The 19,870-nt window shown below is 44.4% G+C and overlaps 1 protein-coding gene across 2 annotated transcripts in view; it reads right to left on the bottom strand.

Moving 5' to 3' along the window:
• The window catches only part of Ubr2 (ubiquitin protein ligase E3 component n-recognin 2), a 78,846-nt gene that overhangs the window by 9,215 nt on the left and 49,761 nt on the right, over window positions 1–19,870 (bottom strand). For both annotated transcript variants that reach the window (XM_057794414.1, XM_057794415.1), the window contains exons 29-42: window positions 19,470–19,642; window positions 18,673–18,872; window positions 14,766–14,859; window positions 13,798–13,959; window positions 11,480–11,583; window positions 9,945–10,023; window positions 6,960–7,108; window positions 5,708–5,763; window positions 5,464–5,560; window positions 5,233–5,300; window positions 3,951–4,086; window positions 3,235–3,325; window positions 1,657–1,787; window positions 875–983 (exon numbers count right to left, since the gene is read on the bottom strand). In XM_057794414.1, coding sequence (XP_057650397.1) covers window positions 875–983; window positions 1,657–1,787; window positions 3,235–3,325; window positions 3,951–4,086; window positions 5,233–5,300; window positions 5,464–5,560; window positions 5,708–5,763; window positions 6,960–7,108; window positions 9,945–10,023; window positions 11,480–11,583; window positions 13,798–13,959; window positions 14,766–14,859; window positions 18,673–18,872; window positions 19,470–19,642 — 1,649 coding nt within the window. The remainder of the gene's footprint in view (window positions 1–874; window positions 984–1,656; window positions 1,788–3,234; window positions 3,326–3,950; window positions 4,087–5,232; window positions 5,301–5,463; window positions 5,561–5,707; window positions 5,764–6,959; window positions 7,109–9,944; window positions 10,024–11,479; window positions 11,584–13,797; window positions 13,960–14,765; window positions 14,860–18,672; window positions 18,873–19,469; window positions 19,643–19,870) is intronic.

The following is a 19,870-nucleotide window of genomic DNA, read 5'->3' as shown; positions in this document are numbered from 1 at the left end:
ATGTGGCCCCAGGCTGGCCTTGAATTTATAGCAAGCCCACAAAGCCTCCCTCACAGGTGCTAGGATTACAGGTGGCTGTCACGACCTTATACTTCAGCTTAAAGATCTATGAAGTTGGACTGGTGTAGGGTGCACACCTGCAGTCCTGGCCCTCAGGAGGCCTACGCAGGAGGGGCTGAAGTTTGAGACCAGCCAGGACCTTATAGGGAGATCCCGTATCAGCAAACAAAGCAACACGGCAACAGACAGCTGTGGAGGCAGTCTGTAACAGCCAGTTCCTCACGAGCTTCCTCTTCCCCTCCAGGCAAACTTTACCTACTAGGTTGGCAGCAATCTTACCCTGCAGCCAAATCCTTAGCTAAGTTCCGCCTTCTTTCTCTTAAACATTCATTTATTTTTCAGACAGAGTCTCACTACGTAGCCCTGGCTAGTATGGAACTTGCTATAAAACCAGGCTGGCCTTACACTCACAGAGATCCACCTCTGCCTCCTGAGTGCTGGGGCTAAAGCTGTGCGCCACCCCATTTGGCAAAACACCCTAATTCTCATAACTTGAATTATGTACTAAATCCTATCAGGATCAGTAGCTTTCCACTGAAGAACTATGAAATGTGAAAAGATAAGGCTTATTTCTTTTTTTTAAGAATATTTATTTATTGTGTATACAATATTCTGTCTGCGTGTATGCCTGAAGGCCAGAAGAGGGCACCAGACCTCATTACAGATGGTTGTGAGCCACCATGTGGTTGCTGGAATTGAACTCAGGACCTTTGGAAGAGCAGGCAATGCTCTTAACCTCTGAGCCATCTCTCCAGCCCCAAGCTTATTTCATAAACTATTAGAGAATGCAGAAAAATGTCCAAACAAACATTACCTTTCAACCAGACAGTTCATGATGTCACTGTTTTCTTGAAAAAGGTGCATGAGGTTGGTTGGTAGGGAAAGGTAGTTACACAAATGTTCAAAATGGCTTGTTCCAGGAACTGTATATGGGGAAGAAAAGAGACACAAACATCCACAGTTGCGTCCCATGCAGAAGTGAAAAGAGCTATTTCTTCCTTTTCTTTTTGAGATAGGGTTTCTCTTTGTAGCCCTGGCTGTCCAGGGGCTCCCTCTGTAGACCAGGCTGGACTCGACCTCCTGCACCTAGTTTATTAGTAACAGATGAACTGAACCATGCTGTGGGAAACAGGCATTTCTGAGACCTAAAGCGCTGTGTAAATGCTCATGCAACAGAGGTTCTCACAGTTAGGAGCTTCTTGGGATTCAGAGGCAGAGCATGTGTGCAAAGCTGTTCACTGGCATTCTACACGTGGATGTTTTCCCAGGCCAGTTACCTATGCTCTTAGTAATCAAGTGTATTTGTTTATTGTTTAGTTTTGTGAGTGTTGGGGATGAAACAGGTCTGAGCGTGCCGAGCAAGCATCACCTCTGAACTCTGTCCCATTTCACATTTTCTAACTTATCTTTGTTCTACTTTTCACTTTATTTTTATTTTATTTTCATCTTTGAGACAGGGTCTCTCTAGGTGGCAATGGCTGTCTTGAACTCACATAGCCACCTGCCTCTGCCCAGTGCTGAGGTCAGAGGGCATCACCATGCCCAGCCTTGGCGTTCTTCTACGTGGCTGGAGCAGGTGACCATGAACTTTCCTACCTTGAAGGTCTGGTGGGGTTGGAACTCCATTTAAGTAATGGAAGAACAAGGCGGAGCACTTGAGGAAAGGCGTGATGGCAGCCCGGACGCTCCGCCACAGGTGCCAGCCAGAGGGCGCGTCTTCCAAGGCACTGAGGAGAGAAAAGAAAGACAGTAAAAAAGATTGCCGCAGCAAAGTGTGGTGTGCAAACAAGACCGGCACTAGGAACTGATGATGCTATGGTTAAGAGGAGTGGGTCAAAGTAATATAGCCACATATACTGAAAAATTATAAAATAAAAACCCAAACTGGGTGTGGTGGCACACTTTCAACCCCAGCACCCGTGAGGCAGAGGCAGATGAATTTCTGTGAATTCGAGGCCAGCCTGGTCTACAAAGCAAACAACAGGACAGCTAGGACTGTTACACAGAGAAACCCTATCTCGAAAAACCACACATATGCAAAATCAAAAACGAACAAAAAGCACGAAGAAAGCCCAGCAGTTGTCCCAGCCTCACACCACCACGTACTATCCTGACACAGTGCTTCCAGCTACTTTCCTACACAGCTGCAGCCACCTGTAGTTTAAGCCACCAGCTATCTACAGCATTCTACAAACTGTAATAATTTTAGCCCAGCCATTGTATTTTAGAAACACCGATCACAAGTGACATCAAACTATGCCCCTCCACAAACATCTGGCTTACTTTCAGCTCCTTGTTGGCTTAAATAACACCAGAATATGTCTGTAAATGCCTGTAAGTTTTTCTTTGTGTTAGATTACCTCATTAGTGTGGATTCTCTGATGGGATAACTCAAAGAACTTTTGTTTAATGTATGTATACATATGTATGGTATGGTCCCTCAGAGGCCAGAAGGGATGTTGGATACATATGTATGGTATGGTCCCTCAGAGGCCAGAAGGGATGTTGGATACATATGTATGGTATGGTCCTTCAGAGGCCAGAAGGGATGTTGGATGCCTGCTCTGTGTCACTCTTCTTTTATTACTTTGAGGCAGGGTCTTTCCCTGAGCCTGGAGTTGTGCTGGAGGCCAGTGAGCACCAGGTATCCTCCTGTATCTGCCACCCACAGGGCGTTTTACACAGTGCTGGGATTCAAACCCAGCCCCTTGAGTTAATGCAGCAAGCAATTCCCCTCATTCCCGTAGGCTCTTGATTCACACTGTAGAGACCCAAGTGAGACTGCTGTTCCACGACACAGCAACACCGTATGTGGTCTTCTACTAACCTCACCGTGTTTCTGCTGCTCCTGGATCATCTGACAAACACATCATGCTAATCTGATTTGCATTTTGAAATTTCTGATAACTTATGTTTTAGGAGAGCATTTTCAGAGTGCATCTGCCCACTAGCTGGCATCTGACTGAGCAAACGAAGGACTCACCACCAAGTAAGCATGAAGCTCCAGACATTATTATCCTTCTCTCACAGACTCAGGTGTATCACTGCTAGATCTTTAATACACGGCACACGGCAACTTCCCCTGGTTAACAAGCCAGTTCCTTTCTCATGCTGACCCCTCCTGACCCATGCTGGCATATGGGAAGTACCACACATTAAAGATTGGGGTCTCACCTTCCAGTACACTGGTGAAGTGTTTTGTGCAAAGAGAGAACAGCTAATTCTTCTTCCCCGCTGGGATTTTCTTGATCCATGCCGTCCTCTTCTGAAAGACAAAGGCAAACTATGGTTTCCACTCCTACTGTGAGCTGAAAGGGCAGCTAAGTGTGCCAGCAAGCACTCACACATACCCACACACTCACATATTACAGGGAATAGTCTTATAAACACACAGGATTTTCATTTTCAAGTGTGCATGCAGCACTGATCTCATCTGACTGTTGGCCAGCACTTCACTATGGGCAGTGTTAACTAGCACACTGGCTTGAAGCCACCGTCCAGTGAGGACTATCAGCAACACATGGTCTTACATGTTTGAAAACAGGATGCCTGAATGGAAACATAGCTTAAGAACATGCTCACTGGGGTGCTAACGGAACACGTGAGGGAAAACAAAACTGGTACTCTCAAACAAAATTCAGCTGTGCTTAATTTACGCTATTCACAGATTAATGAAATAAACGGGGAAAAAAGCAAAACAATGGGATTTTCATAGGAGAAATTTTTTTTTTTTTAGGAGAAAGAAATTTAATTTAAAGCTTTTTATAGGAAGACAAACAGAAATAGTAAGCAACCTGACTGTGATTTATTTACTGCTCTCCCGCAAACACATTTGTTTGAAACCGAGAAACTCAAGTTCATGAAGATGAAAGCGCAGCGCCGGGAGTTACCTGTACATGAGGTAAGTAAGATCTGAACGATGTGTGCCATGGTAACCAGACGGAAGATGTGCAGGTCTCCAGTGCCCAGGCTGCTTCCTGAGAAGTCCTGACACTGCAGAGCCGGGAATGCGAGCACCAGGCCCACCTAGACACCAGACAGAACATCAGCCCAGCCTCTCCTCATGGCCACACACTTCCCTGCTTAGCCCTCCACTTGAACGTAAAAGGGAGGAAGGGCACCGTCTGAAGGCCCAGGAGGACTGCTCAGTGAGCCGACTGGGGCTGAAAGGCCTGAAGGGCCAGTTACTATTGTTTCATTTATCCAGTGGATTCCCCATGAACAGACGGCTGGTAATGATAAAAAATAGAAAAACAGTATTTTCGTTTCTTAACATTTATTGTTTGTGTATGCATCCAAGAGTGTGGAGATCAGAAGACATGACCTCCGTGTTTGAGTTGTGGTGAACACATGCCAAATAAAACATGCGAGGTAGTATTATTCAGTCATTAAGAATGAAGTGACGCCAGGCAGTGGTGCACACCTTTAATCCCAGCACTCGGGAGGCAGAGACAGGTAGATCTCAAGTGAGTTCTAAGCCAGCCTGGTCTACAAAGCGAGTTCCAGGGCAGCCAGTACTACACAGAGAAACCCTGTCTTGAAAAACAAAAACAAACAAACAAAAAGTATGGAGTGATGTCGTGTACAAAGAAAGGGATATACTAAATGAGGTATGTGAGACCAGAAAGAAAAATACAGCATGTGAAGCATGTTTTCTTTCATCTGTGGTATCTAGATTAAATAATAATAATAATAAAAAGGAGAAGAGGGGTCCAGAAAATAGGAGGACAAGAGAGAGAGAGGAGGTGAATATGATCAAAATATGTGATATATATATATATATATTTCATAGGGAAAGCTACTGTTTTATATAAGGAACATACCCTAATTTAAAAAGTACAAAAAGGGAGGGAGGCAGTCTGCCATTGATTATTGTGACTGCAGGGCTATATCTGTTCAGAGTTCCTAAAATGCACAAAACCACTAAATGGATTGTGCATAGATGTCAGCATCACTTACACGGCCATTGTTATTTTTTTACCCCTTAGTGGGTTAAAAGCAGACAGCTGTATTACAGATCTCAGTCACAAAGCCAAATAAGAGAGGAAGCGCACCCAGACACCTGGACCTAGGCTCCTCAAAACCTAACTAGATCCGGATGTACCAACATCCGCAATGACAGCGCCTCCCAAGGGCGGTGAAGAGGACGCAGAGCAAACTGTAATCACCCACCAGTAAATGAAACATGTCGATGTCTAATATGCACGGGAGGTCTTCACAGCTCTCATTAGGCACCAAGGCTAGAGATAGAAGAAGACACATTAGCACACTGCAGACACCAGCATCAGCACAGAACCACGGAGCAAACCCTTCACTGTGATGGAGACATTAGACTCCTACAGATAAAATTCCCAAGGACCAGAAGCTGCTGGAACATAGATGGTCAGACACTGGAATACTCACATGCAAAGAGTTTACAGAAGTGTCCTTGCACCACAGGAAGAGACGCCACTGTCCAATGTGCTGCTGCAAATCGTGTCAGAGACCTGAGACAGTCGTCCTGAAAGAAGGAAGTCTTCACAGTTACCAAAGGAAAGAGCAGACCCTTCTAAACATAGACTATGAAACAAACAAAACGCGAGTCCGCTAGCCCACAAACAAGTTCTCCAGCACCTGTACAGAAACGGGCTTTACTGAGTGCTCTTACCAGTCTACAAGGCAGAGGTCCAAATAGCGGCTTCTCTTCATCACTCAAAATTCTTTCTGAAGATTAAAAATGGTTAAGAAGGTAAATTGAACGCTATGTATATTTTATTTTCTTAAAAGCTACTTTCTTTGCACATTTTTGAATAAATTCTATTATTTCTGAAGAGAATGCAATTTTGTCAGGTTTTAGCATCACCCCCCCCACACCATAGTGTTTCTATGTGTATCCCTGGCTGTACTGGAACTTGCTCTGTAGATCAGGCTGGCCTTGAACGCAGAGATCACCCTGTCTCTACCTCCTGAGTGCTGGGATTAAAGGTACCACTATGCCCAGCAAGATTTTTACCATCTTTAAGTCATTTTGCAAGAATTCACTTTGGATGAAAGAAAAAAAAAACTTGTCCTATAGATCAGGATGGCTTCGAATTCAGAGATCCACTTGCCTCTGCCTCCCGAGTGCTGGGATTAAACCGTGTGCCACCATGCCCATGTACTTGCTGTTCTTGCAGAGGACTTGGGTTTGGTTCCCAGTACCCACTTGGTAGCTCACAACCATCTGTAATTCTAGTTTCAGGGAATCCGATGCCCAATTCTGGCCTTTTCAGGTACTAGGTTCACACACAGGCAAACATTTAAAACCCTATCGGGTCCCTCAACTCATAACCACCACCTCATTTGTTTTCTGCTGCTGTACTTATTTATATTGTCAGACAGACCAGCATTTTGCTGGTTTACAACTCTTTCCTGTTTTCTTTTTATTACTTCTTTGTACTTCTTTACACTAGACATTCATTAAAAATGTCTATGTATTGACTGTTGGCCTGCATGCCTATCTGTGCACCACACTGGTACCTGGTATTCAAAAGGCCAGCTCTTCTAAGCACCGTTCTTTTTGGTTTGTTTGTTCCTCCCTTCTTTCCCTCCTTCCTTTTCTCTCTCTTTTTTTTTTTTTAAAGTCAGGGTTTCTCTGTGTAGCTCTGGTTGTCCTGGAACTTAAACTCACAGAGACTTACCCTGCCTCTGCCTCCTAAGTGCTGAGATTAATGGTGTGCACCACCACTGTCTGGCTGTTTTCGTTTTTTTATAGCAGGGGTTTCACTTTGAAGTCTTGGCTGTCCTGGAACTATATAAACCAGGGTGGCTTCAAACTCACAGAGACCTGCCTACCTCAGCCTTGGGATTAAGGAGCGTGTCACCACATCCAGCTTCTAATCATGTTTCTAAGCCACAGCTCTGTGACTGGCGCGTCTCACCTATGCTCTGGATGGTGTATGCACAGCTACCCCAGCACATGATGGGCACGCGGGGGTCCTCTTCATTGGGATGAACCTTCAGTCCCACCTTGTAAGTAGCTGTTCCAAATGTTGTGAGCATTTCTTTTATGCTATCAGAATACGGGTTCCTGTGTAAACACATAGGTTTAGTTCAAAAGTTGCACACATGGATAGAATGGCTCTCTCTCAGTTGCTCTGTCCTGTGCTGCAATCAAACCAATTAACATATCCAGAGAGGGCTGTATGTTCTGGGCATGAGCAGAGGAAAGGCGCAGGACTGAAGGGGCAAGCAGGTCCATCTGCTGTCTGCACTATGGAACTGCTGACTGAGCCTCAGGCAAGCTCCCGACAGCTGCAGACAACTGGAGTCTTCAGAACTGAACCCTGGAGGAATGCTGTTCTCACACTGATGTCAGTGAGTCCCTGACCTTGCTGTGAGACTCAGCAAGCTCTGACTGGCTCAGCAGGGCTGAGCATCTACGGCTTACTGTTAAATAGCTACCCAAGGCCAAGGCAGATGGAAGGAAAGGTCCTAACACTCACTTAAGTTAGCAAGCAGAAACTAAACTTTTTTTTTTTTTTTTTCGAGACAGGGTTTCTCTGTGGCTTTGGAGCCTGTCCTGGAACTAGCTCTTGTAGACCAGGCTGGTCTCGAACTCACAGAGATCCGCCTGCCTCTGCCTCCCAAGTGCTGGGATTAAAGGCGTGCGCCACCACCGCCCGGCCAGAAACTAAACTTGGACTGGGAGATGGCTTAGTCAGTGTGTGAGCGCAGCTTTGGGTTCAATTCGCAGCATGGATGGGTGGGTGGGTGGGCAGAGGAAGCTGAGACCATGAGGAGAGCTATGAAGGCCGATATAGGTAAATAGAAGGCCACAAAATAGAGGGGCCAAGGGAGACACTCAAGACACCACACAAAGGCCCAGCCTCTGTGAAAGACACAGAAGGAAGGGCTACAAAAACTGCCCAAAGACTAAGAAGTTACATAAAAGGAAGGGATATCAGAAGGACATTTTAAACATCTCAGACAAGGAAAGATGTGGAGAGTTCAAACTAGTGGCAAGGAATAGGAGTTCAAAATGTCATTTTTTCTCAACAGATACACAGAATCCCATTTGGTAGTGCATGGCCACTCCCAAAGGGGAGGTGCCATTATGAGTATGTAACCAGCCAGGGCTACCCAGTGAGACCCCGTCTCAAAAACAAAAAACAAACCAAACCCCCAAAAACAGGGCTGAAAAGATGGCTCAGAGGTTAAGAGTTCTTCCAGAGGTCCTGAGTTCAGTTTCCAGCAACCATAAAGTGGCTCACAACTGTCTAAAATGAGAACTGGTGCCCTTTTCCCTTTTCCGGTCTGCAGGGATAAGTGCAGACAGAACACTGTCTACTTTTTTTTTTTTTTTTTTGGTTTTTCGAGACAGGGTTTCTCTGTGGTTTTGAAGCCTGTCCTGGAACTAGCTCTTGTAGACCATGCTGGTCTCGAACTCACGGAGATCCACCTGCCTCTGCCTCCCAAGTGCTGGGATTAAAGGCGTGCGCCACCACCGCTCGGCTAGAAACTGTCTACTTGATAAACAAAATCTCAAACAACAAAACAAACAAATACACACAGCCAAGGACAACAGCAAGGACTGCTGTGCCCCGCCCTCGCCGGTGCTGAAGACTGAGGGTGTGGGTTGGAGCAAGGCCTCTGGGATAGGTCTGAGGGCATGGAAAAGTAAATGCCAGGCCTGGGTCAGAATCACAGCACCACCCAGAAACAGCCATACTATGCAGGGCAGCAAGCTTAGGAAGATAAGGAGCCACAGCTGCAGGAGAGGCCAGCTGCTACAGGATGGAGGTCCTTCCAACACACAGAGCAGTACTCAACACACAATGCAGAGGCTGACCACTGACTTAACCCTCCCCACATGATCTTATCTGACAATAAGGTATTACTGAATTCAGAACGGGAATAGGGCTGGAGATACAGCTCAGAGGTAGGGCACATGCCTGGTACTCATAGGGCCCTGAGTTCAGTACACAGCACAGGGTCACAGAAAGCGCAGAAGGAAGGTTATGGAGGGTATGGACATCAGTACTGGAAAAGACAAACCCAGGACTCGGGGAAGCACAGCAGCAGAGGCTGAGCCTCTCCACATCAGGCCTTCCGGGTCTGTTTGCTGGGTCACTCGGGACACGACAGGCACAGACCCCCAAAGGCCTTATGTTGTTGTCACCTCGCCCTTACAACCTAAATTCCTCCCGTCAGGGATGAGGGAGTGGGGCACACAGAGGTTAAGGAACTGCTCAGTCACACAGAATGAGCAGTGGCTCCTGGGTACAACAAAGCAGGAGTCTGGGTGACTGAGGGAAAGGGGGGATCAGAAAGAGGCCTAAGCCCTGGTGGAGCTGAGTGGCCTGGGTTAAGATGCCGTGATGATGTCAGGGACACAGCGGCAGTTGACGCTGTGGAGCAGCAGGCGCCGATCAGGGTGAAACCTCTACATCAGAGGCTCTCACCCTTCTTAATGCTGCAGTACTTCAACTCAGTTCCTCACTCTGGGTGACCCCAACCATAAAATTATTTCCTTGCTACTTCATAACTAATTTTGCAACTGTTATGACTCATAATGTAACCCCAATATACAGGATATCTATACTCATCCCCTGTGAAGGGGTCATTTGATTCCGCAAGGGGTCACGTGCAGCTTTGCTAGCTGTTGTTACAATGAACAACACGCAGCACGCAGCACATGAACTTCAGGATTCAACATTCCACCCTCAGGCCTGCCAAGACACACTCGACCAACAGCTCACTTAACTTTCTTTTTTTTTTTTTTTTTTGGTTTTTCGAGACAGGGTTTCTCTGTGGCTTTGGAGCCTGTCCTGGAACTAGCTCTGTAGACCAGGCTGGTCTCGAACTCACAGAGATCACTTAACTTTCAAGGGCTAGACTGAAAGGGAAGGGCATCGTATACTCACTTAGGCTGAAAATCAGGCCTGAAGCCTTCCGGGACCTGTATTTCACTCATGTCTTCTCCATTCTCTGAAGAGGGAGCATCTGCAGAAATAGGCATTTTATATAGTTATTCAGCAGAACACAATCTTTATGCATTTCTGCCATGTAGGCAAACAAACAAAAACCTGAAGGAATTCCAGTGACTACAAACTGCCAGAGCATCCGCACAAAGCACGAGAGCAGCCGTGGCTGACCTGCGTTATCTATAGTTGCTCACACTGATGTCAGAGAACGAAGCCAAGAGGATGGCGTTCTACAAGTGTGAAGACCACCACAGACTCCTGCCCACGACACTTTCCTACAGCAGAGTGCAGAGCAGGGCCTACGAAACGCTGCTCCCGCCAACGGGAACACTGGTCCCTCACCACTCAGTCTGTCAACGGCCGAGAGAGAAGTGCTATTATAAACATGAGCTGTGTGTTCTCAGAGAAAGGGGAGTCACGTGTACTCTACTGCAACACAGACAAGTCGAACAAATCAGGTTACTTATTTTTATTGTTGTCTTGAGCCTGGGTCAGCCATGTAGCCCAGGATAGCCTTTTATAATCTTCCTGTCTCAGTTTCCCCAGTGCCAAGATCACAGATGTGTTACACCATAACTAGCTTACATTAAATTTTAAAATAGGTTTCATTTGTAAATATGTAAAGAGATTTTATTATTTATATACTTTATTTTTGTTTATTTGTGATAGGTTCTCAGTATGTCACTCTGTCCAATCTTAAACTCACAGATCAGCCAGACTCTGCCTCCCCAGTGCTGGAACTGAAGGCATGTGTAACTATGCCCAAGCCTTATTCATATTTTTTAAAACATTTATTTTTATTTTATATGTATGAGTGTTTTGCCTACAAGTAAATTTGTGCACTATGTGTGACATCAGAAGGGTGCGTTAGATTCCCTAGAAATTACAAACAGCCACCATGTAGGTGCAGTTAACCGAACACAGATGTTTTAAGAGAGCAACCAGTGCTCTTAACCACCAAGCCATCTCTTTAGCTGTTATTACATATATTTTTAAGATTTTTATTTTATTTCTCTCTTTGTGTGTCTATGAGTGAAGGCAGATGTGTATGTAGGTACCAGAGGCTAGCAGAGGGTGTTGGAGGCCCTGGAGTTAGAGGCAGCTACAAACCTGTGATGTGGGTGCTGGGAACCGAACTTAGGTCCTTTGCCAGAGCAGCAAGTACTCTGAATCACTGAGCCATTTCTCCAGACTCTAGTTTTAAAAACAATTTTGTTTGGAGACACATTTTCCAACCAAATTATACTTTAGAGGAAAAAGAAAACAGGTCACCAGGGCTGGTAAGAGGGCCCATTGGGTTGGGTCCCTGTAGGCCACATGGTAGGAGAGAATCAACTCTCAAAAGTTTCTTCTGACCTCCATATGTACACCAAGGGGATGGGCATGCGTATGCACGAGCATGAACACACACACACACACACACACACACACACACACACACACACACACACACACACACAGTTTCTAGCACTTACCAGGGGCACTTTCTTCTTTCCTAAGCATCTGTAATGCTTTTATCTGCTGAGATATTGTTCTAATCCACTGTGTCAGATCTGGTTGGTCTGAAAAATTTAACCGCCTAGAAGAGATTACAGAGAGCACTTAATGCTTTATTGATTAGTTTAATTAAGATACAAAAGCTGTCCAGTGGTGGTGGCAGGTGAATCTCAAAAAACAAAGCAAATGAAAGAAAGAAAAAATTTAAAAGCTTTCCTGAATAATATATGCATTTTAGACACTTTTCAAATATTTGAGAGTCAAGCTTATGGGGCAGGTGAGATGGCTCAGGGGTTAATCAAAAGCAGTGGCCGTTCGTCCAGAAGACCTGGGTTTGATTCCCAGCACCCTTATGGTGGCTCACAACTACCCATCATTCCAGAGGACTCGATACTCTCTTCTGGCCTCTGTGGGCACCAAGCTCACCTGGGGTACAAAGACATTACTCATGCAGGCACGACACCCATACACACAAAATAAACCCCAAAAGTTATACCACGGAAAATCTGTTGTATTAAAAACAAAAAAAATCTGGGCCTAGCGAGATGGTTGAGCCAGTAAGGGGCTTGCTGCTAAGCCGACAACCCGAGTTCAACTCCTAGAATCCACAGGGTGACAGACTCCCAAAAGTTGTCCTCTGACTTTCACATGATGACTGGGGATGCCTACACGTGTGAGATTATGGGTTTAATGCGAGCGATGAAAACAAACATTTCAGGAGAGATACTGGCCAACAGAAGTAAAATTATATTTTGATCAGTGATGATAATAACACTGAAAGTGTTGCTTTTTTAAAATATTTATTTATTATGTGTACAGTATTCTGCCTGCAGCACCAGAAGAGGGCCCCAGATCTCACTACAAATGGTTGGGGGTCCCCATGTGGTTGCTGGGAATTGAACTCAGGACCTTTGGAAGAGCAGTCAGTGCTCTTAACCTCTGAGCCATCTCTCCAGCCCAGTGTTGCTTATTTTTAGTATTGGAATATAACAGAATGTCTTAAACCTCACAATTACCAATACCACAAACGTTCATCACATGCTTAGTGACAAACTTAGCAAAGCTCTTACTGTAAGATGCTCATAGCCTCCCCATCTGATCCTCCAAATGCTTCTAGGTATGACTGTGCCCATATTATACACAAGGACACTGAGTTATGCAGCCTGCTAAGGGGGCAGAGCTGACATTTGGACTCAATTGTGTCAGATTCCAAAGACTGTTCTACAACATTCTTCAGTTATGGCTATGCCATCATTAACCTATAAGATAGAAACAAACTTGTCCACCAAAGTCACAGGTAAAACCAACCAATGTAATTTCTCCTCACAGGAAGCTGATACTTTCTCAAACACAGGTATGTTAGCACCATAATGCTCCTCTGTGACCAGAAAGCATAGATTTACCAAGAACCTGACAACAGCTATGAATGTTTTTTATAAAGACAAAGTCAGATTCTGAGTCCCTAAACTAAAGAGAAAGACAATCTCTGCTCTAAACCAAATCCAAAGAAAGAGAAATAGGTAACTTATACTCATAAAACTTATGTTAAACACCTACATAGTTTTTTTAAAAAATATTTATTTATTTTGTATACAATATTCTGTCTGTGTGTATGCCTGCAGGCCAGAAGAAGGCACCAGACCTCATTACAGATGGTTGTGAGCCACCATGTGGTTGCTGGGAATTGAACTCAGGACCTTTGGAAGAGCAGGCAATGCTCTTACCCTCTGAGCCATCTCTCCAGCCCCTACATAGTTATTTTTTTAAGCCTTAAGGCTCAGCCACCTCTCCAGCACTTATTCATTTTTAATTTTATTCCCCGTGTATGGTGTGTGTGCCCTGTAAGCCATGGAAACATATGGAGAGCAGAAGACAGGTTTTTGTTTTTTTAATTTTGGAGACAGAGTCTTATTGTGCAGCCGGGACTAGAACTCAGAGCTCTACCTGCTTCTCAAAAGCTGGGACGAAAGGTGTGCACTACCACACCCAACAATAGACTGAGTGCCTTTGGGAAGAATGAGGGAAGATCTTTAAAGTAAGATTCTAGAAGTAAAGGAGATACTAGGTTTTCAGGAATAAACAAAGTTTACATCTTCTGTAGCACTTATGAGGAAAAAAAGTTCTATTTTGGCTTGTTCCCGTTTACAGCTCACAACCAAGCTCCACAGATCAGCTAGAAGAGATGACTGCACAACATGTTTAGAAGGTTATCTGGGTCGCACTACACCCAGAGCTGAGTCTCCCTCCTCCATACAAAGCCAGTCTCTGATGCAGCACAGTACTGGGAAGAGCTCACCTGCCGAAAGCAGTCCTGGGTGGAAGCAGCAGGGGGATCACGGTGTTGCTCAGGCACTCGCAGAGGGGGCAGAGGAACTCGCCATTCTCTACGTCATAGCTAGTGTGCAAGCGCAGTCGCTGCTGCCTTCGCTGCTCTTTAGCTTGAACGGAATCAAAATACCTTCACAATTAGAGAACAGGGGCGTCAAAATCCATGGGGTTTATGTCAGCAGGAGGTGCAAGCATCAACATCTTAAGTCATTTTTCTCACAAACAATTAAAAATTTGACTGAACTGTCCTAAACACAGATAGTATGACTTCTGAATTACTTTACTCTTCAAGGTGGATTTGGAGTCCTAACACAGAAACATGGTAAACAACAACAAAACCTGACTGATCTAATAAGCATTTCAAGAGAGGGAAGAGTCACTTCCCGTGCTCACTGTCTGGCTGGTGGTCACTGGTCTGGGGCAGCCATACTAAGAGTAAGTACAGTGGTGGAGGGCACATGAAGCACCAGGGCAGAGCAAGGAGAGGGGTCCCCCTCTTGGCAGAGTCGCTACAGCCTCAGGAGCCACAAAGCATGCACTAACACCTGTGGGATTCAGAGCTGTTCACCTTGGACCTGAAGAAAGAATGCATTACTCATATAGCCTATATGATATAGAGTTCACCCTACTGTACCAAATCTTTCTGTCCTTCCATCTTGTTACCTAATGGAGAGCTAGCTGGTCTCTTCTCTGGAGGGATGATGTAGATCTGATACAAAGTTACACTAAAATGTACCCATCATTTTCAAGTTTCTTACTATGCCTTTACATCCATTACAAAGCAAGTACTTATTTATTAGGCAAATACATAGAAGTTTGCTAGTATCTTTAGTTCTTATCCCCACCCCTAGAATGAAATTTCTTTTTAAAAGTTAATTCTGAGCCTTCAGATGGCTTCTCTTGAGTAATATAAGAATATATAAGAATATAAATTACCTTTGCCAACAATGGGCATGCATAACGTGTCCACAGCTACCAGTGTGTGTTCCACAAGACAGATCAGGGTGCATGAATAATGGATCATATTTTTCTGCATTATAAAACAAAGATATAAAAAACAAAACAAAACTCTAAGCATTTAACTTTTCTATGATCAACGTGGACCCTTAGGTTTGTGAAGACCTGGGTGAGGAAGTGCTAATTTACTCTGACTTTAGATAGCACCAATTTAGGCAAGACTCTGGTAACTAAAAATCGAGAATCTTGTAATTCTCAATACCTGTGGAAGACAACAGCCCTGACTGTGACGTGAGGTTGAAAGTGCATTAGATAACTGGCTATCCACACCACAAGCCGTGTCTGTGGTGTCCATAGAAGGCGGACCAAAACGTCCAGGGAACCCTCCACAGGAGCTCACGTACCCTCCTTATGTCTGTCATCTCTCGTTACACAGCATCAAAACTATAATCCAGAGATCAAGTATCTAGAAGATTCACCAAGACTGCATGCAAATCCTATGCATTTGAGCAGGGTTTCCCCTCCTCAGTGCTATGGATGAAAGCCAGACCTGCACTCCCAGCAAGCAAGTGCTCAGCCCCTGAGCTCCCTCCTTAGCACTATGCCATCTTATACAGGGACTTGAGCACCTAGGAGTTTTGATATACACTCCGGGTAATAAAGGATCATGAAGCTTTGGTTGCTGAGAGACTGCAGTTCCCCATCATGCCTCATGCCCTGAGCTCAGAGAAGAAATTCTGAGGGATGTGTTAAGACACAGTCTCATACTATAGCCCTGTCTGGCCTCAGCCTCTGAGTACAGTGATGGAGGAAGGTCATTGGCTAATAAAGAAACTGCCTTGGCCCATCTGATAGGGCAGAATTTAGATAGGCGGAGTAAACAGAATAGAATGCTGGGAGGAAGAGGAAGTGAGCTCAGACTCGACAGCTCTGCTCTCTGGAGCAGACGCCATGCTCCCCTCTCCCCGACAGACCCAGGATGGACGTAGGCTAGAATCTTCCCGGTAAGCGCACCTTGGGGTGCTACATACATGAACAGAAATGGGCCAAGCAGTGTTTAAAAGAATACAGTTTGTGTGTCATTATTTTGGGGCATAAGCTAGCCAGGCAGCCATGAGCCGGGCTGTGGGAAGAGGCCCACAGCCCCTACTACAGATGGCGCCCATGTGGATAACTGCATCCACAGAAAGCCTGAGAAAGCTTGGGAAAGAATAGAGTAAAGCATGTTTTCTTGGTAGCAACAATTTCTCGGGTCTGCTCTGCCTGCTAGAGGCAAGCAAGCTCTCTCATCTAAGAGAGGCTTCCTGACTCAGCTTCAGCTGCAGAACCCTGCAGCTCATTAAGAGGTCCTGCCACGAAACACTTAAAAGGTATTGATAAAAGCTGACTGCATACTTGTTTGTTTTCAGACGTAGCAGGAAAAAAGTTGTGCTGTTTTAAAACTCTGGCATTCTGGTCCATCCTGCCAGGGCAAACTCTGACTGTTTGAGGCAGGAGGGCCAACTACAGAGAGAGGACTTGAGTGTTGTCTGTGGATATAGTAAACATGGCTACAGCCGGTACCTCCGCCATGAGGCTGGAAAGCTAAGGAATGGCCTGGATTTATCTGGCAAAGCCACGGCTTTAATCCTACCCATATTGCTCAGTAATTTAAAGGCTCGTGTGGTCAGAAAAAGAGAGAGATACAGTAAAGAGAGATTCAAAGACAAAGAAAACTTTAAATGATTTACAGTGTGTTTAAAAATATATGCAGGCTGAAAGTTAAAGTTCTTAAAAGTAAAATAAGGAAGAAAGAGAGTAGTTGGGTGTGGTAGTACACACCTTTAATCCCCAACACTTGGAAGGCAGAGGGAGATTGACCTCTGAGACTTCAAGGTGTGGTAGCACACGCCTTTAATCCCACTGCCTGGGAGGCAGAGACAGACAGATCTCTGAATTCAAGGACAGCCTTGTCTAAAGAGTTATTCCAGGACGAAGATATACAGAAAATATAAAGTAAAAGTAAAAGTAAACAAAATAGAGTTAAAATAAAGCTGCACAAAGATGGAAATTACACAGAGAATCTTGATACTGTATGCTATTATGCTCTCTTTGAATTGTTTGAATGCTGAGGAAGGAGCAACAGATGCTAAAAGATATTTGTTTATAAATGCTGCTGAACAAATCCAAGATAGATATTTTCAAAATACCTTGACTTCAGAATTTGGATCTAAGGATATGATACTTTGGAAAAGAGTTTCTTCTTTTGTTTTCACAGAGGATGAGACTCTTTGGATTGCTTCTTCGATCCCAATATGGTATGATAGACCACGTCCTCCTGAAGGGTTGCTGTGAACACCTTCAAAAAATTACTTTGCTCAACTGCCAACTGAGAGGAACCTAGCACACAGGTTATACCATGAAAGACTTGATTAACAGCGCCCCCATTCAGCAGGAAGCAGTTTGGAGAGAAAAAACTGCGCCCATGTTCCCATATATTGTTTATAAATGTTCTTTTACATTTAAAGGGGGAGATGATATAGATGTGAATAATTTGCATTGATATGAATCTTGGTTTACTGATATTAATTTAAGGTCAATTTTATTATATGTGTATGTATTTCTGATATTAATTAAGGTATTGTGATTGTATAGTTTATTTCAAAATGTAATGTATATAGGTTGTTAATGGATAATTATCAGTAATAGTCAAGTTTGTAGTCATGTTAGTTAGATTTTCTAGATGTGCATGCATATATTTCAGATAGGCATTCATCATATCTTTCAAAGGCTAGAGAATATGGTATTTTAAATGTTTTAATAACTTAGGGTTTTTCATGACAATGAGACACTCTGCTCCTGGCAGCACCAATCTACTTCAAGCAGAAGATGGGCATCGAAGAGGCACCTTATGGAGTTTGATAGCCATTTGGGCAAGAAACTGCTCTTGCCTGGACTGTTGCATAAACTGGACACAGAGAACCCACAGAGAGAGGACTACTGAACTTGCCTAAAGGTGAGATGATCTTTCGGGGTTCCTGATTCATGAAGGAGTCTGCGAGACATTCTGCAGGACACAGCAGATAGTGACTGAACTGACTTTGAAATTTCCTGCTTCATGGAAATGTGTGCTGGAAACTATGGGCCTTTAGGCCGAAGATGGATGCCCCAACGGTACAGAGAAACTTTGGGTGACTGTCAAGGCAGCGAGATGTCTCTGTCATTTCTAGAGTTTAGAAGTTGCTTATTTCTTGTTTGCTTAGGTAATATTATATCATTCTGGAATCTTTGATAGAGTTGAAGAATAGATAGATAGTTATAGTTTTCTTTAGTTATGATAAAGATAAAATAGATGTAAATATTGTAACTGTAATTCTTACTTGATAACTGTTTTGCTATATGTAATTTTGCTATGTTAGAGCCTTTCCTTTTTGTTTAAACAGAAAAAGGGGAAATGATGGAGGAAGGTCATTGGCTAATAAAGAAACTGCCTTGGCCCATCTGATAGGGCAGAATTTAGATAGGCGGAGTAAATAGAATAGAATGCTGGGAGGAAGAGGAAGTGAGCTCAGACTCGACAGCTCTGCTCTCTGGAGCAGACGCCATGCTCCCCTCTCCCCGACAGACCCAGGATGGACGTAGGCTAGAATCTTCCCGGTAAGCGCACCTTGGGGTGCTACATACATGAACAGAAATGGGCCAAGCAGTGTTTAAAAGAATACAGTTTGTGTGTCATTATTTTGGGGCATAAGCTAGCCAGGCAGCCATGAGCCGGGCTGTGGGAAGAGGCCCACAGCCCCCACTACAGTACAGGGATCACAGATGTGAATCATGAAGCCTGGCATGGAGGCTCCTTGTATTTGGTCAGTGAAACTGGGTTAAAATAGAATAAAAAGCTAGAACTTACCTGGATCCTGAATGAATTTAGTTCTGTCTTTTGACAGCACAGTTGATCTCTGAACAAATGCTGCCAAGACCATTGCCTTGCTTTCCACAGTAACTTCTTGCTCCTCTTGGCACAATATGCAGGTGACAAACTGTCTCTGTTCAGGAACCTGTGTCTGTGCTGGGCCCAATGCTGTGAGTGCTGTATCTGAAACCAGAGGGCTGCAATAAAAAGGTTATAAGGACACTGAGTGAGTCGAAGCAGTTTCTCTGTAATCATTAGTGATAGATTCCGGAGAGACACATGTTGAACCCATGACTTTTATAACACTAAGGGGTATGAGTCTTTCATGTGCTTCAACATGACCTCTAATCTTAGAGCAATCTGCCTGCAGCACATACCAGTGTTCAATCTTTCATGAACATACTCTAGGTAGATACACACATTACCCAGAGCTAGAGATTTCTTTGTGTGCATATGCATATGTGTGTGGGGGCCACAGGTCAACCCCAGGTGGCAGGACCTCTGACTGGCCTGGGGTTTGCTGACGAGGTTAGGCTGCCTGGCCATCGCCCCCAGGAACAGCCCATCTCTACCTCCCCAGCACTGGGATTACAAAACCATGCGCCAGCTTTAGCTCTGGGAGAAAACTCAGATCCGTGTTTGTTTGGTACACAGTTTACTGGCTGATCTGGGGTTATTTCTATTTCTAGAAGTGAACGTCTTTTAATGGAGACTACCACTTCTACACAATTACAACAGGATTAAAAGCATACGAAACAATTAATGATCAAATGTTAAGTCATTATTTTGTTTACCCGCTGTCAAGAGCGGCAGAGGCAGAGGCGTCCAGCTCTGTGGTCTGCTGGAAGAGCTCTTTGTTCTCGTCAATAAAGTGCCGCTGCATCTCAGACATCTGGGCCATGATCTTCTCCCGGCGCAGTCTAGCAATCTCTGCTTTCCTTTTCCTCTCTGCTTTGTCTCTCGAGCTCTGGAAAGATGCTCAGTTAGTCTGTTAGAGGTTACAGTCTTTCCCCTAAGCAAAGCATCTGTACTGTAGTAAGAGCCACTCCATCATCTTCTTATTTAAATGCAAGAATCAATCTAAGGTACTCAGGGAAAGGACAAACTAGAATATTGCTATAGGTTATAATATATGCATCTTTTGGAATTTAACTTTCATGAGTGGTATCAACTACTGCCTTTCTGCAGAGAAACC

The sequence above is a fragment of the Chionomys nivalis genome, chromosome 19, assembly GCF_950005125.1.
Source record: "Chionomys nivalis chromosome 19, mChiNiv1.1, whole genome shotgun sequence".
NCBI lineage: Eukaryota > Metazoa > Chordata > Mammalia > Rodentia > Cricetidae > Chionomys > Chionomys nivalis.
This window is presented reverse-complemented; position numbering and strand designations above follow the sequence as displayed.